This window comes from Aethalodelphis obliquidens, unplaced genomic scaffold, assembly GCF_003676395.1.
Source record: "Aethalodelphis obliquidens isolate GAN/ISIS:26980383/991018 unplaced genomic scaffold, ASM367639v1 scaffold2, whole genome shotgun sequence".
NCBI classification, from domain to species: domain Eukaryota; kingdom Metazoa; phylum Chordata; class Mammalia; order Artiodactyla; family Delphinidae; genus Aethalodelphis; species Aethalodelphis obliquidens.
The window spans coordinates 71103966-71122223 of record NW_020837946.1 but is presented as its reverse complement, the minus strand read 5'-3'; the positions used below and the strand labels follow the sequence as shown (position 1 = coordinate 71122223).

The 18258-nt window shown below is 43.8% G+C and overlaps 1 protein-coding gene across 2 annotated transcripts in view; it reads right to left on the bottom strand.

Annotated features, from left to right (window-relative positions):
• The window catches only part of LOC113632839 (CD302 antigen), a 131212-nt gene extending 118078 nt beyond the window's left edge, over positions 1-13134 (bottom strand). Inside the window, exons 1-3 of one of the 2 annotated variants that reach the window (XM_027130518.1) lie at positions 12980-13134; positions 7052-7423; positions 1036-1206 (exon numbers count right to left, since the gene is read on the bottom strand). In XM_027130518.1, the coding sequence (XP_026986319.1) occupies positions 1036-1206; positions 7052-7423; positions 12980-13073 (637 nt within the window). In that variant the 5' untranslated portion in view covers positions 13074-13134. The remainder of the gene's footprint in view (positions 1-1035; positions 1207-7051; positions 7424-12979) is intronic. The other variant, XM_027130498.1, reaches the window with a different exon arrangement.
• Between the last annotated feature and the right edge of the window lie 5124 nt (positions 13135-18258).

Sequence of the window (18258 nt, the reverse complement as noted above, 5' to 3'; positions counted from 1 at the left end):
CAATTATTTGAGGCAAGGACTTCAGAGCCAGATATCCTGGGTTTGAATCCTAGCTCTGAAATTTATTAGCTATGTGACCTTAGGCAAATGAATTAACTCCCCCGTGCCTCACGTTGCTCATCTGTAAAATGGTGCTAAATGATGGTACCTACTTTATAGAACTGTGTGAGGATTAAATGAGTTAAGAAAGGCTGAATGCTTAGAATACTACCTGACACTCGGCGGTGCCAGGTAATAACTATTACTACTTTAAGTAATAACTATTACTACTTAGGCCTGGAGCTTTTTCCTTTCTATTTACTGTAGATTCTTTTAACTTATTGCCCATTAAAAAATATTTCTTAGGCACCCATCACATGTCAGGTACCATGATCCCCTGTAATTCTCACCAGATTATCGAGAAAATACGTCTCGGTTATATACCGGATAGTGACGCAGCTGCTGCTTTGGTCTCTTTCTAAAGAACAATGAATATTTTAGCACACCCTGAAGAGTTTGCTTCAAGTAAGAAGCAACTAGAAAAAATGCTTTGACCAACGTACAGGTACAGCAGAAGGAACAACGTCACCAATTTTGAGAGGGATAGGGATATCTGTCTCTTGTTCGCTGCTCTTTACTCAGGCCATAAACATACTTAAGTCTCCATCATCTGAAAAGAAGCTTCCTCAGTCCACTATCACCCATCTTCTTTGAACACTAGTTTTTTGGAAACTGCTCTATTAAAGGCCAACAGCAATTTCCTGACTGCTCCTGCCTGGTCCATTTCCCCTTCCTAAGGTATCTGGGGGTATAGAACACTTCCTCATCCTTTGTCTTCCATCACAGCATCCTGTCTTGGTTTTCTTCCTGGCCTACTTCTGAAAGTAAGTTCTTAGCTACACATGAATTCTCTCTCTTTCCTCAAATATATACCCCTTCTCTAGGATATTTGTTTTCGTCATTTTTGAGTCACGATGGACCCTTCCTTCTCCCTTTTGCCTCATAGGAATGGTATCCTTTCCCTTCCACATATGAAGTTTACCAGCCCATACATACCTGGTTGTAAGCAGATGCCCCACTTTTGATCATATTCATAATTTAAGGTGGTTGCACACCAGGGCCCACTGCGATCTCCATCATGAATGCACTCATGGTGCCAGGTCCCATTAACTAAGAATGGAAATTCACAAGGTCTCCCATAGGAGTTCCCATCTCTAGTATAGATCTCTGTGGGTTGGGGAGAAAGTAGAGGAAAGAAGAGTTAAAAACTGGATAATCAGCTTTAGTTAACTAATTTCTAAAACTGTTGTGAAACAAAGATTATGTTTTCACATGTATGAGAATATAGTATCTGGGTAGGCTGCACAGTGTGGAGATTCAGAGCATGGATGCCGGCTCCCCCACTGATCATCTGTGCGTCTGTGGGCAAGCTTTCCAACCTCTATCAGTCTCAGTTTCTGCATTTGCAAATTAGGAATAATGACATGGGGCTCATGGGCTTGTTCATGAGATTCTATGAGATGATCCATGTAAAGCTTCATTAACTGTGATGCGATGAAGAGCTAGAAGATTCCAGCTTTACCAAGTAAGGATCAACTGACTACTGCGGGTAGCAGAGTACTTCACCAGAAGGGGTGCCCCGCTTGAGATTAAACTGACACTCTATTTTCTTTAGTAAGAGTGAGGCTAGAAAAATACCTTGGAATCACTGAGGCTGGTTGTGGACTTTGAAACTAACTGTGCAGTTAGAGAGATGCACAAATAGCCCTGTTGTTTACAGTCTGGTGGTAGAACTGAGGCTGTGCATTTTGAGGAAGGAGGACGAAGGGCTGCTGAGTCTCTCAGCAGTCTCTTGGAGAGGGCAGGACATGGTAATTCAGGTTCTGAAAGAAGAACCAGCTTCAGCTAGGCAGTCATGGAACCAGCTGGTGACCAGCAAGGTAGCAGAACTAGCTTTTCCTTTTAACAATTTCCTCTGGTACACAGAGAGGAACTGAAAAATTATTCTAACCTCAAATATGTCTGGAAATGCTAGAGGAAGTGCTAAATACTTATGTTGATAACAGTTCTTTTGGAGAGGTGTCTTATAGAACAGCTAACCCTGTGACTATCTCGCTCACTTTTTTCCATAGCCTTAATTTGTTTAAAACCGTGGTTGTTACCAGATCAAATAATGACTATTAGGTAAAGCATAGTAATCAGATCTTAGCATCATTTACCAGGCTATTAGGGTCCCTCAAAACGTCTCATAGATTTGCTTGAAAGTGTGCTTAAGGTAGAATTTGATTCCATATCCTTTATTATTCTCAAATGTTCATTTAACTTAAGTGTGAGACTTAATTTGACAGTTTAGAATGTATTAAGCAGCAGTACAGCAAAAGGAAGAGTAATCTAGATGCTTTTACTTGCAAACAGTCTTTTAAGGAACATTGGGTTTTCCTCTGACATATAAATGGTTTTGAACAGTGTACTTTTGTTAAAGAGTAATTTGACCTTATATTTTATAAGGATTCTGCTTATTAGCATGTTTTATTTTTAACCATACCAAAACTCCCAATAGCTCATGACCAATTTCTCTTCCCAAATTACAGCACTTAAAAGGAGAGTCCCTGAGCACAATGACTATCATTTGTAGAACCATCAGGGTTTTTTTGTAAAACCTTGTGTTTCTGTAATACAAAGTACTTTCACTTGTTCTTTCCCATAAGCCCACAAGATCAGTAGGGCAAGTATTACACTTGTTTGTGAAATCCCCATTTTTGCAAAGTTAAGTGAAACATTCAGTCATTCAGCTGTGCCAGAAATGAGAACTGACTCTCTGATTAGAGTCCTTGACATATAAGGACAACTTGTGACATCAATGGCTGCTTTCTCAGGTTCCAAGGTAGTGTCATAGCTCAAAGCTGGGCTTCAATTAAAACGCTCTCCTGTTCACAATATGCTTTGAAGAATGATAACATGGAACAACCACCACAAGAGCAGCAGCTAAATTATGCTAACTGCTCACTAAGGGTTCTTTTTTTAAATAGATCTTTATTGGGGTATAACTGCTTCACAATACTGTGTTAGTTTTATTCTTGCACATCGTTCGATGCTACTGGACCTCTTAAGTCCCAAGCGTCTCCCCAGAGACACAGGCTTTCTTGAGAAGAACCTTCTCTGAATGTATGAATTTATGGTGATGGCAGCCTTAAGACAGCAGCTTATTCTACGATAGGCACAAATTTGTGAGATGAGATGCTTACATGGAAAACATTTTTTTTCTGGCCGCATGGCACTGCATGCGGGATCTAGTTCCCCGACTAGGGATCGAACCCGTGCCCCCTGCATTGGGAGCACAGAGTCTTAACCACTGGACTGCCAGGGAAGTCCTGAAAACTAACATTAATCTCTTTGGTAACACAAGACAAAATAGTTTCAATGTTTAGAGAGCTCGACAGGCTTCTGAGTTGCTCAGAATGTAGACACTTCCACAGCCACCCCTCCACTGTCTACCTCCTCTGCATGATTCACCAAACATTCAAAACTTGAAGACTGCTAGTGAGGTCAAGATATCTTAATGATATAAATGCATACCTGGATGCTAGTCAAGAGCAATTTATTCATAAAATTTATACAGCTAAAATTTTTCTCTGAGAGAAACATGGCTCACACAGGATGGGGGTTGGGGAGAGAGGTAACCCAGGACACAACGACAGATAAATGTTCTTATATCAGAGGTAAAAAAAAAAAGAAATTATACAGCAAAAGCCAAGGGAGAAATAAAGAAGCTAAATTTGGCCTTCCCTGGTGGCGCAGTGGTTGAGAGTCTGCCTGCCGATGCAGGGGACACGGCTTCGTGCCCCAGTCCGGGAAGATCCCACGTGCCGCGGAGCGGCTGGGCCCATGAGCCATGGCCGCTGAGCCTGCGCGTCCGGAGCCTGTGCTCCGCAATGGGAGAGGCCACAACAGTGAGAGGCACAAAAAAAAGAAGCTAAATTTGGGGAACACAATGCTGGTTTTGAGCCTTAGCTTTGCTGTAACAAGCTGGGTTACCTTGAACTTCATTTTGTTGAACTCAGGTATCTTATCTTTCTCATTCTGTACAATTAGACAGGAAGGAGGGGGCAGGCACCAACATGAGGAGTCTGAGAGAGCAGTCCTAGGGGAAGTCCCTAACTTAAGACAGCAGTCTCCAACCCAAGAACAGGAAGGGACTGCATAAATTTAAAAGAGTAGAATTGCCAGGACTTAATATTTGATTGAATTTGAATGGTGGGAGAAGAAAGCAGGGCAACTCTAGAGTGACTTGTAGATTTCTGACATATGCAACTTCGATGGTACAAGTCACCTGGAGAGGAATGAAGAAGAGGCACGTTTGGCCCTGGCCTCTGTGCATGTTAAAACTCGAGGTATATGTTGATAAGTCAGGACTACATGCATCTTTTCTTAGAAATTTTTAAGTTTCTTATCTGGAAATTTAGTGTTCCAAATACTGTATTTGCTAAGGTCACGAAACACTCTATGCCTATGGGCTCTTGCTGGTGAGCACTGTTTAGCTTTCTCTGGGGTGACACCCTAGGTGGGTTCCTTTTGTTTGTTTTTTAATTAATTAATTAATTTTATTTTTGACTGTGTTGGGTCATCGTTGCTATGCACGGGCTTCCTCTAGTTGTGGCGAGCGGGGCTACTCTTCATTGCGGTGCACGGGTTCTCATTGAAGTGGCTTCTCTTGTTGTTCTCATTGGCTCTAGGTGTGTGGGCTCAGTAGTTGTGGTTTGCGGGCTCTAGAGCACAGGCTCAGTAGTTGTGGCGCACAGGCTTAGTTGCTCCATGGCATGTGGGATCTTCCTGGACCAGGGCTCGAACCCGTGTCCCCTGCATTCGCAGGCGAATTCTTGACCACTGTGCCACCATGGAAGTCCCCTAGGTGAGTTCGTAATCTTTTCTGTGCTACTGATCACTTTGGCAGCCATGTGAAGAACATGAGCCCCCTTCTCAGCAGAATATTATAAATGCATAAAATAAAACACATAGGATTACAAAGAAAACCAGTTACGTTGAAATAAAGGCATTTTGGGGACTGAGGAATTTATAATTACAACTATGTCCCTCAAAAGAATTAGGAGCAGGAGACAGAAAGAGCCCTGCCAAGAAAATTATCTTTTCTAATCCTTGAACAAATACAAGGAAACAAGTCAAATCCAGTTCAAAAGGCAATTTGTTTGGTTCCATGTTTTCTCTTAGCTGCCAAGTTACAGAAGGGCTTTTATAGCACAAAATTTAAGCTTGCCATTAAGTGGTATCCAGAAAGCAGTTGCTCTTTTTTTTTTTTTTTTTTTTTGCGGTACGCGGGCCTCTCACTGTTGTGGCCTCTCCCGTTGCGGAGCACAGGCTCCGGACGCGCAGGCTCAGCGGCCATGGCTCATGGGCCCAGCTGCTCCGCAGCATGTGGGATCTTCCCAAACTGGGGCACGAACCCGTGTCCCCTGCATCAGCAGGCGGACTCTCAACCACTGCGCCACCAGGGAAGCCCAGTTGCTCTTTAAGGTTAGGAGGAAGGTAGCTAGCAGAAGCAGACTTTTCAACTACTTAAGGGATGAGGACTAAAGAAAAGGAAAATCCCATCTCTGATTCTCTAATATTTCCCGTAACAGCAGAACCTGACATCTCAGAAGCCGCTGCATCTTCACTAGGAAACAGAAAGAGGTTCCCCTAGGAGAAAAAATTGTGCAGACAACAAGAAGAATGGGAGGCCAAATTTAGCTTAAGAGAAGAGGAAAATCTCTGTAAAGCTATGTAAATGTACAAAGAAGAGCACAGACAATAGTTAAGACTTAGATAATTAAATATATATACATATATATATATATATATATGCACCAACATTTGATGTAAGTTAGAGCAACATAATGAAAAAAAGATTTGCTTGGGTAATTTACATTTAGAGGTTTAAAAAATGAATCTACTCTTTCTTTCTAAACTCAGAAATTTGTTATCACTGAGTCTCTAGACTCAAAACAAAGTTCATGATCAGCTCCCCCAAAGGCAACAGAGACAGTTTCAGACTTACGATGGTTTGACTTATGATTTTTCGACTTTGTGATGGTGTGAAAGCGGGACTCATTCCATGGAAACCGTACTTTGAATTTGGTCTTTCCCTGGGCTCTCAGTATGTGGTACAATCCTCTCTCATGATGCTGGGCAGCAGCAGCCACAGCTCCCAGGCAGCCACACGGTCACGAAGGTAAACAACTGACACACACCACTCTGTTTTTCACTTTCAGTACAGTATTCAATAAACTACATGAGATAGTCAACACTTTATTTTAAAATAAGCTTTGTGGTAGATGATTTTTCCCAACTGTAGGCTAATGTAAGTGTTCTGAGCACATTTAAGGTAGGCCAGGCTATGATGTTCATTAGAAGTGTATTAAATGCATTTTTGACTTATGATATTTTCAACTTATGATGGGTTTATAGGGACATAACCCCATTGTTAGTGGAGGAAGATCTGTATTCATATACTTATTTTTGGAAGGAAGTGAGGAAAAAGTCCACTGTTAAAATGTTGAATCATAAATTCAAACATCAAAGTGTGATAGCCATGCCAAAAATAAAAGTAAAGCCCGCAAGACTCTTAAAGTTTTTCCATTACATCCAAATCTGCAGACAAGAAAAAATTCATTTCCTTTTTTTTTCCTTTCTCTTTCTTCTTTTTTAACTTAGAATAGGTTCAGCTTTACTAGATCATTTGACTTTTATCCTGTGTAGAGGACTTCCTGTTCCTCTAACATTTCCTTTTCTCTGGAGTTCAGGATGTAATCATAGGAAGTACATATGCTCAGGCATCGGAGAGATTTCGAATCCCAGGGTGCCACAGAATGGCTGCAAGACCTCTGACAAGGCACCTAACCTCTCCTAGCCTTGCCTGTTAAAGGAAGCAAACGGCACTGACGTCGGTGTCTGGAACTAAACACCAGCTCACTCCCCTCACAAGTGTATGACTCTCCTTGTGGTCAGTGGTGCATGTTCAAGGCCACTTTCACCAAATACAGCAGCAAGTGAGTCAAAGTGCCTCTCCAGTACTCACCATGGTAAGGCTGGGCACAGAGGTTTTCCTCTGAGCCTCCTTTTTTCCAGACGTCAGATGAATTGGTACTTGCTATGGCATGTCCACCCTTCAGAGTCAACCTGTACTGGGCAGCTCCGTACAGAGAGTGGTGCTCACATTTCCACCACAGCATGGCATTGGAGTCACAGCTGAACATTCTCAAGGAATCCACGGGTTTGGTAATGTCTAGGCCAAGGCACTTCTGGGATTGCAAATGAAAGAGTCGATGCTGGGACACCCACTTCCACAACATGTCCTTGGCTTCATCACAGTCCTTTGCCACTATCCAGTCATTCAGTGGCGTGATGCACTTGCCTGTGTTTTCATTAACGATGGTGAATGAATCATTACCTGAGACAAGACAGGCAGAAAAGACATTTCAGGATTCTGAATTACGTGGTTGATATGCCCTGGCCCCTGTTTGCTAAGGAGAGTCTGAGCACCCCTGGACTGTTAAGACCCTCCAAGCTGTATAAACTGTAATGTTCTACACAAGGTCGGAGGACAGTGAGAGCCAGAGAGGCAGTTCAGTGTTGTGTAAGAGCATGAGCTCTGGAGCCAGTCTGCCTGGGTTTATAGCTTGCCTCTGCTACTTACCGGCCATGTGATCAGGATGTTATTTACCTGCTATGCCTCAGCTTCCTCCTTTGTAAAACAGTACTTCATAGGGTAGATGTGAGGATAAAATGAGCTCATACATGTAAAGCACTTAGAATAGTATGCATATTTGTTATTGCCATTCACTCAACTATTTCTCCCCCTTATTTAGTAAGATGAAGAAACTCCTTAGTTTTCATCTTCTTTAGATAAGTGACCTGTAGTTAATGAAAGATATCCTGAGCTTATTCAGGACTGCAATTCTGTCTTGCTTACACTTTGGCTACTACAGCAGGGTAAATTATTATGTAACATTAATGTGTCTGAGAGGAAATAGGGTAGAAGCAGAATAGTGAGATAAAAGGATGAGAGGAAATGGTGGCCTGGGTTCTGACGGTAGGGGGACCTATGACAAGCTCCACTGTTGAACCTCCAGGAAGGTGACAGGATGCCCCTGGGGAGGGGATGTGGGGACTGACCACCTGGATCGCCCGGGAAGGTCAAACCTGAGCTCCAGAAATCACCTGAGCCACAGGATTCAAGACCCAGTAGGTTTGGACAACGGGAAACTCAGAAGTAATCAGTGTGAGCTGAGGGCAAAGGGAGGGATCTCCCTGAATGCCTCCCTGGCAGTTTTGCATGAGCTGGGGAAGACCTCAGTAGTGACAGAAACTGAATTTCTGTTAATCTGGTAGAATGGGACCTCAGAACAAAACTTAATTTGATTTTATGAAAAGAAAGTAGTACACTGCTTCTTGCACACCTGAGTTTGTGGAGCAAGAGTCACATCTGCTACAGAAAACCACAATTGAACAATTTGGTCAGTGCTTTTACAAAGAAACATTTTCCGACAAAGAAACACTTTTTGAAGGTATAGCACAGAACCTCACGTTGGTGAGCTGAAATAGTTTAGACAAACGTAAGGAATCTTTGTCAATGAACCAAAGGGTTCAGCAGAAGGAGCTGTAAGATTTTAGTTCTCAAAAGGCACTCTGATTTTGATACCAGCCTCACATTCAGTGGTTTTACTAACACTAAACACCTTTTCTAGTAATAATTCACAGGCTTGCAGAGTTAAAAATTCTCACACTAAGTAAGGCCTTGAGGGGAAATTTCACCATGCAAATAACAACTATAAAATTAAGTCCAATTCCAGTTTGAACTTTGGACGGAAGTTTTGTTTGTTTTAAATAGCAGTAGCAGGGGCTTCCCTGGTGGCGCAGTGGTTGAGAGTCCGCCTGCCGATGCAGGGGACACGGCTTCGTGCCCCGGTCCAGGAAGATCCCACATGCCGCGGAGCAGCTGGGCCCGTGAGCCATGGCGGCTGAGCCTGCGCGTCCGGAGCCTGTGCTCCGCAACGGGAGAGGCCACAACAGTGAGAGGCCCGCGTACCGCAAAAGAAAAAAAAAAAAGCAGTAGCAGCACCAAGAGAAACAACAGGAACAAGAACAAAATCCTTTAAAACTTTCTTTCTGCTTTCAAATTGGTATTTTAAAATACTGCCTAGGGTTGCAGCTAGATCTGTTTGGATAGCAGCTTCCATCCCTCACTCTTCTTTGACATCACTCTGCCATTCTCTATTTTATGGGCACAGCTTGGAAGGATAGTTAACAAAAAAAAGGAAAATGTACTATTTTAGAAGATTATCAGACTGTGATGTACCTCTTTCCCAACCTATTCCCTCTCACCTCTCCTGTGTTCCAAAGTATCAGGAATTACCGCAGAAAATAAGAAGTCTGCTTCTGCAGGAGAGTGGGCGGTGGCCACCCCTGCTGGAACTGTCCCCTCTCTTGCCCTATAATCTCTCTGCACATTATAATCTTTCCTGGGCACTTTGCTCTGTGCCCTTTGACCCCAGCTTTGCCTACCTTTGCAATCTGGATTTCTAGATTTTCTAAGTTGCCTTTGCAGAATGCAATGGATTAGCTACAGCTCTTAGAATAGTGGAAAGAGCAGTGGAATAAGGAGTTAGGGTCCTAGACTGAAGACTTACCTCTGCTATTGGTTAGCTGGGAGACCTTGGGGAAGTCAATTAATCTCCTCAGGGTCTTCTAATCTCCAAATGTAAGATGAAAGCAGTGGATATAAGAAATCTAAGTCACTTCCAGTACTAACATCCTATGCTTCTACTAACTGAGTTTTTCTAGCCTTGTAGGCTTTACAGGCCTGTGCTAAGTTCATTGCATATTGTTCTTAAACAGATGTCCACAACTTTATTATGTCATGCTAGTAGAATTTTAGGTCATTTGAATTCCATCTGTATTGGGCATGTGCACTTAAGTGACAGTGCTGCTTTATAAGTACTCTTTAGAAGAGAAAAAAAATTTAACCTTTCCCATTTACTGTATGTTTAACTTTTAGGACACCCATGGACTTAACAAGCTTGTAGGACCTCTGAAAGACTACAGGAGAGGTGTGGAGTAGCTACATTGAATAGGAATTGCCAAGCTTCTTACCTAATCGCAAACATCTGTGATTATAGATACTTGCCTCATTCTAAATCTGTCTTTTAACCAAGTATGTAATATCAATGCTTGACACCTATAGTGATCACTTAGCAAATACATTAATTATTGATATAATTTAAGGAAACTTGTTATTAGCCTTCATACATGATGTATGTGTAAGCATTCGTACATAATACATAACGTAGGGAGAGTCTTGTACTCATGATGTTTTCCCCTATCTTTCTTTACCCTTAAGAAGAAGCGTTCAGTCTGCCCCAGTCTTGTGACCCTATTGGGAGGGTAGGTTGAAGAGTGGGAAGAAGAACTAAGAAGGTGTGAAAATAATTTATTTAGAAAATTTGTTTAATAAGGGTCTATGACATATATCAGAAATGTATTACACTTTGAAAAGGTGATTGCAGAGCAATTTATAAAACAGATTCTTTATTGATAGCCCTATATTGCATCTTGTTCACTTTATACTGGCCCTAAATGGAATTTTAATATTTACCTACAAATACAATATTGGGACAAGTCTAAAAGACAGAGGTTGATGAAAAGAAGCCTCAACACCTCTAGCAGCACTTTTTAATGTTTCGTTTTATATAAACATTTTACTGGTGTTTGAGAGGAAATGGCTACATAGCATTATCATAATTGAAAATGAATTTTTAGACCATCACAGGAAAACTATTTCTTATTGTCTGATTGTGAAGTAACTCCTTTGTTACAAGCCCTAAACCAAAGAGTTCTGCACATTCCAAAGAGAAGTTGGACCTCAACTTTTTGTAACCACAGACAAATGGAGAAGAGATGGCTTGGGAAGGCAAGAAGGATGAAGACTGCAGCTTTTTTAGTTTCAGGGGAACTTCCACAGCCCACACTGCTAAGCATTTTGTGGAGCTGCTACCATGTGTGCACAGAGTGTACACTAGGAGAGACTCAGAAGTCTGGATTTGCCAGTTCAAAAACAGGTCCTCCTGCGTGCAGCAGCGGGGAGACCCAACTCAGCCAAAAATAAATAAATAAAGCCAAAACAAACAAACAAAACACAGGTCCTGAAGTGACACCTGGGTCCACATCAGTGTACTAGCAGTCAGAAAGTCATGGGGTTCAGACTGGGTGGTGTGGGCTGGTGAGAACCTCAGAAGTCCCTGAAGAATGAGTTTACTTCAAGCTGCTGGCTCTCCAAGGAGGCAAAAAAAGTTAACTAAGCAATTGGCATTTCCCCAAGGACACAGAGGTACTCCTCCAGCGTCTGAGCAATGGAGACCACCTGCGCAAACCTAGCTGCGTACATGGGATGGAGTGCACGCCATCACCAGCATCATGAAGCCGGCATACTGCCAACAAGCTACCCAAGTGGCTAGGGTTTCAAAATTCCAGCGCTTCCCTTAATAGGGCCACAAGTCTGGTCTGATGGTGCGTGTAAGCTGATCAGAGCAGCTGCTCAAGGTGGGGAAGGATGCAGGAAAACAAATACCTGCGAGGACCTAGTGCAGGAAGAATGGCGTTAAGCTGGTGCTCTTTGCTTTGGGTTAATGAGAAAGGCCAGGGATTGCAGAGACTGCAAAAATTAAGGAAGTCTTGAGTTCTATGGGGGAGACAAAACAGATAAGACTAAAGCAAATGTAGATGGAAACCAAGAGTATAGTGATTGAAAGGCTAGAGTGTTTTGACTATAGTTAGTCGCTGCGGTGAAAATTTTCTCTCTGGATTAGGGGGCAGGCAGAACAGAATTTCTCACAGCAGTAAAGGCCTTTAGGTAGTTTCCAACATGGAGGATCAAAGAACACAGAAATGTGAATCAGCACAGGGTCAACTAAAAAGTTCTGAATGTAGATAAGACGATGCCACTCATACGCTGAACAAACTATAACTCAGATAGTAACTTAGTTTAGCTGCAAAGAAAGTAAATGCCACAAGCAAACTGAAGCTTTTCAAAAACTCCCTCGACCATCTTTTACTTCCTCATCTAGACAAGATGACGGAAGTGATAGGTAGGGACGGCTCACGGATTGCCTATTAAGCGGCCAGACTAAGAAACAAAATCCTCAGCGCACCTTTGGCCAAGGCAAAAAGAGAAAGTAAAAGCATACTCCAGGTGCTGCGAAGGGGTTGGTGCGGCAAGCACTGCCCAGAGCATCAGCGATCCTGGTCCTGCTTCTGAAGCGACAGGCAGGAGGTCTCCGGGCAAGCAACCTGAGCTCCACCGCGGGACCACCGGCCTCTGGGGTAGGGCATGGGGCGGTCGTCTGGAGCTGATAAGGCAAGTAGAAGAAACGCTCGCTGCTCGAGGCACTGGGGGAGGGCATCATAACAGAGTCACGGCCATGGTCACCGGAGGAGACATGGCTTTTTGATGTGCACCATGAGCGCAGTGAAGTCAGGGCATCGTTACTCATTCTGGCGCTGTGGGTGGAAAGCTCCTCTTGACATTGAGTGGCCAAGGTGACCAAGGGACGAAGGAGGGGCGAGATGGGCGGGATGGGGCTTGGGGCGGGGGTGTTAAGGAGCCCTATACTCTAGGGAAGCAAGATTTTAGAGGAGAGAGGACGAGGAAGGAGCGGGAGCCTCGTTCTGAAAAGACTCTGGGTGCCTCCGCTACGGTGGACTCCTCGCCCTCAGCACGAGAAAAGCCCGGCGCTCCCACGCCCCACCCAGCCCTCCTCCGGGACCCCGGGGGGTAATGGAGCTGCTTCTCCCTGGACCTCCCTTCGGCTCACTTGTCCGGCTCCAGCCCCTAGCAAAGCAGAGGTGACGTGACCCCGGAGCGCAGCCCTAACCCGAACTGAGGAAAGTCAGCCGGCCTGGCAACGTCGAGGTCCCTAGCCGGCCGGCGAGCGGACGCGCCCGCGGTTACCTGAGCGGTCAGAGGGCTCCACCAGACCGAAGCACGGGAGGAGCAGCACGAGCAGCTCCGCCGCACGGAGAAGGGTGGCCCAGCGCGTCCTCATCCTGAGCCGGCTCGGGCGGGTCAGTCGAGTCCTCGGGGGCACTCAGCACCCAGCACTCCCGCTGCGCGCAGTCAGCCCCGCCAGCGCCTTTGGCCCCTGGCTTCCCCCGGTGCTCCGGACCCGCCCCCGCCGCTCTCGGCCAATCGGATCAGCACGTCCTCGGTCCCAGGGCGTGGGGGGGGCGGTGCGGATACAAGGCGGGAAGACGATGCGTAAGGAGCTCTGCGCACCTGCGAAGGGCGGCCCCGCGAGGAGGCGGGTGGTGAGCGTCAGGCCAGAGGGCAGAGCGTCACCCAGACTAACGGATGAGGGGGGCCTGCGGCCCGCCGCTTCTTCAGTAAAGTTGAGGAGACGCGGCCCTATGCTGGGACTTGGCACTGCCCTGGTGAGTGTTCATTTTAGGACCTTGATTTCTGCCTAGCCCCCCTCAGTCAGGCAAGACTTCTTCCTTTTGCACGGTTGGCCTGGGAAGGCACCCACATCCCCTCGTACCCCAAAGAGGGAAATGTGCACCCATCCTGTTACAGCTGCGGTCGAGCCAAAGAATTCAGTCGTCCTTGGCAACGTCTTGCGTATTTTGATAGTGCAAACAAAGGTGAGGTAATGGCACAATGAGGTTCGACCCACAGTTGTTAAAGAATTAAAAGCAAGAGCTATTCGAGTGACCCTACTCTTTTCTTAATAATTAAACAGCAACAATAATAATCCAATAGAAATGTGGAAGTCTGCATCCAAAACTGGTAATTGTGAGAGTAGAATTTATCCTCAGCCTGTGGGAACCGCCATCATTATAAACAGGGTGATCTAAGTTACCTGGATCTGAATGTCCTGTATTTTTAAACCCGTATTTACTGAGCGCATGGTGTGTGCCGGGGATGGCCTCCCTCCCTCCCTACAGGGTGAATTCTTCCAGGAAGAGGTGAATAGGAAGTTCACCTTTTCTGATGCCAACCACCAAGGCTTGGATGATGGCTTCCAAAGCTCCCTTGGCCCTGTTCTCTCACCAAGCCCCTGCCTTTCGGTTCAGTGTATATATTGAGCACCTGTCAGCACAGGAACTGGGCACTTCCCAGGATGAGATCAAAGGATGACACCCTGCCCTCTCCAGCTTACTGAGTACTGGGGGAGAGTGAGGCACACACAGTAAATCAGGGCAGAATGAATGGGGAGACTCCACAAAGCTTCAAGGAAGGCAACACCTCAAATGGGCCTTGAAGCATGGGTAATGGGTAGGCATTTGACCAGGCACAGCTGGTGGGAGGAAAATACTGACAGAACAGAGGCAGGAAAAGGCAAAGCAGTGTCAGAAGATAGTCAAGAGTCCCGTGTGGCCACCCTGCAGGGTGCAGGTGCGTGTTGAAAGAAGCTGTCATGCAGGCCTAAGTGGAAATGACAGCAGAAAAGTGAGATGTGGCTATTTTGTGAAATGCCTTGAACAAGATATTAAAGACTTTGACTTAATTCTGTAGGGAATGGGCAGTGGCAAGTTCTGGGTAAGACAATCTGCTACTGCTCTGATTCCCTCGACGTCTGTGGCTGCTTACCTTTCTGATCCTGCCCAGCTTGGAGCTCCTTGACAGCAGTGATCTTTTTTTCTTCATTAATAGAACCAGGCCTGTCTCAGAGTGAGCTCTCGATAAATATTAGTTTACTTAATTAATGAGTGCCTAAAGCTGCTACCTTAGCCTAGGGCGGTATGAGCTCTGGCTTGCATTATATTGCAATAGTTTCTCAATTAACCTCACTGCCAACAGCTGTTAGCCTCTCAGGAAAGTGAAGGCTTCTAAACATGGTCTGAAACGTGCTGCCTTTCCTTCACTCACACCCTTTCAGTGCTACTTGCTTATAGCAGGGGTTCCTAAATGGGAGTTCAGGGGGATTGTGAACCCCTGAAATTGTATGCAGCTTTATGAATGCTCTTTCCTTTCTTTCTTTTTCTTTCTTTCTTTCTTTCTTCCTTCCTTCCTTCCTTCCCTCCCTCCCTCCCTCCCTTCTTCCTTTCTTCCTTTCTTTCTTTCTTTCTTTCTTTCTTTCTTTCTTTCTTTCTTTCTTTTCTTTTCTTTTCTTTTCTTTCTTTTCTTTTCTTTCTTTCTTATGAGGAGGGGTCCAAGGCTTTCATGAGAGTCTCAAAGAAGGCCATTCCTTCAAAGAAGGAAGAAAATTCCATGTAAGATAAAGCAAGCCCCTCTATGACCCCACTCTTTGTCTTTAATTACTTTCCTATGTCACTCCTTGATTCAAGCAACCTGTCTAAATGTCTTGCCTTTTCCTATCTCTGCCCATATGTTTATATTTTCCCCTATCAAGAATTCCTCTTTTCCCCCATCCTTGTCTTAGTTCCACCTTTCCAGTTAAGGCCCTGCTCAAATCTCATACTTTATATAAAATGTTTCTAAGACAGTCTCTAACCTTCCGGGATTCCAATCATCGGTAGAAGGTACATTCTGTTCCCTTGGTAGTGCTACCTCCTGCGGCTATTTTTTCTGTAAGTACATGTGCCTTGACATTCCACCTAGGTTATAGATCCTAAATAAACATTTATTGGCTATGGTGACAGTAGAAAGCAGTGTATCCTTTAAGCCTCAACTTGAATGTCACTTCCTCAAAGAAACCTTTCTTGACTCTGCAGGCTAGGTGAGCTTCCTCTGTGACAGGTTCTCAGTGCATGCCACACTTTGTCTTGATAGCACTTAGCACAGCTGGATTAAATAATTACGTGCTTGCACGTTTGTTGAATGTCTGTCTCCCTCCCCAGGCCATAGGACCCATGAATGTGGTGACTGTATCTATTTTAGTCACTTCTATGTTCGCAGTACCTAGCCCATGAGTTGCTGGATGAATAAAAGAATAAATACGTGGTAAATGCCTCATAAATGGTGCAGGTAACAGGAGGTCTAGGTATTTAAAAGAGGGAGAAATCAGGGTGAAAGTGAGGGTCTGCAGGCCTTGATCTTCCCAGACCAGGGCGTGAACCCATGTGCCCTGCATTGGCAGGTGGATTCTTAACCACTGCGCCACCAGGGAAGTCCCATTTCACTACTATTTATTACTATTATACTCATTGTGGAAACTGAAACAACACAGACAGTATCAACAACTTAACCATGGTCAGTAGCCATAAGTGAAGATACCAAGAATTTGCATGAGTGTGTGTGGTTGTTACTATTATTTTATTGCCAGTTACAATTAAGGAGAGGGAGTATGAACTTTTAGGACCCCTGAAGTCATGTTTTTTTTTTTCTTCTTTAACATCTTTATTGGAGTATAATTGCTTTACAATGGTGTGTTAGTTTCTCCTTTATAACAAAGTGAATCAGCTATACATATACATATATCCCCAAATATCCTCCCTCTTGAGTCTCCCTCCCACCCTCCCTATCCCACCTGTCTAGGTGGTCACAAAGCATGGAACTAATCTCCCTGTGCTATGCAGTTGCTTCCCACTAGCTATCTATTTCACATTTGGTAGTGTATATATCTCCATGCCACTCTCTCACTTTGTCCCAGCTTACCCCTCCTTCTCCCTGTGTCCTCAAGTCCATTCTCTACGTCTGAGTCTTTATTGCTGTCCTGCCCCTAGGTTCTTCAGAACCTTTTCTTTTTTTAGATCCCATATATATGTGTTAGCATAGGGTATTTGTTTTTCTCTTTCTGACTTCACTGTGTTTCACAGACTCTAGGTCCATCCACCTCACTACAAATAACTCAATTTCATTTCTTTTTATGGCTGAGTAATATTCCATTGTATATATGTCCCACATCTTCTTTATCCACTTCATCTGTCAATGGACACTTAGGTTGCTTCCATGTCCTGGCTATTATAAATAGTGCTGCAATGAACATTGTGGTACATGACTATTTTTGAATTATGGTTTTCTCAGGGTATAGCCCAGTAGTGGGATTGCTGGGTCATATGGTAGTTCTCTTTTTAGTTTTTTAAGGAACCTCCATACTGTTCTCATAGTGGCTGCATCAATTTACATTCCCACCAACAATACAAGAGGGTTCCCTTTTCTCCACACCCTCTCCAGCATTTATTCTTTGTAGATTTTTACATGATTGACATTCTGACCCGTGTGAAGTGATACCTCATTGAAGTTTTGACTTGCATTTCTCTAAGGATTAGGAATGTTGAGCATCCTTTCATGTGTTTGTTGGCAATCTGTATATCTTCTTTGGAGAAGTGTCTATTTAGGTCTTCTGCCCATTTTTGGATTGGGTTGTTTGTTTTTTTGATATTGAGCTGCATGTATATTTTGGAGATTAATCCTTTGTCAGTTGCTTCGTTTGCAAATATTTTCTCCCATTCTGAGGGTTGTCTTTTCGTCTTCTTTATGCTTTCCTTGGCTGTGCAAAAGCTTTTAAGTCTCAGTAGGTCCCATTTGTTTACTTTTGTTTTTATTTCCATTTCTCTAGGAGGTGGGTCAAAAAGGATCTTGCTGTGATTTATGTCATAGAGTGTTCTTCCTGTTTTCCTCTAAGAGTTTTTATAGTGTCTGGCCTTACATTTAGGTCTTTAATCCATTTTGACTTTATTTCTGTGTATAGTGTTAGGGAGTGTTCTAATATCATTCTTTTACATGTAGCTGTCCAGTTTTCCCAGCACCACTTATTGAAGAGGCTGTCTTTTCTCCATTGTATATTCTTGCCTCCTTTATCAAAGGTAAGGTGACCATATGTGCGTGGGCTTATCTCTTGGCTTTCTATCCTATTCCATTTATTTTATATTTTTGTTTTTGTGCCAGTACCATACCGGCACGATTACTGTAGCTTTGTATTATAGTCTGATGTCAGGGAGCCTGATTCCTCCTGCTCCGTTTTTCTTTCTCAGGATTGCTTTGGCTATTTGGGGTCTTTTGTATTTCCATACAAAGTGTGAAAATTTTTGTTCTACTCCTGTGAAAAATGCCAGTGGTAGTTTGATAGGGATTGCACTGAATCTGTAGATTGCTTTGGGTAGTATAGTCATTTTCACAATGTTGATTCTTCCAATCCAAGAACGTGGTATATCTCTCCATCTATTTGTATCATCTTTAATTTCTTTCATCAGTGTCTTATAACTTTTGCATACAGGTCTTTTGTCTCCTTAGGTAGGTTTATTCCTAGGTATTTTATTCTTTGTTGCAATGGTAAATGGGAGTGTTTCCTTAATTTCTCTTTCAGAATTTTCATCATTAGTGTATAG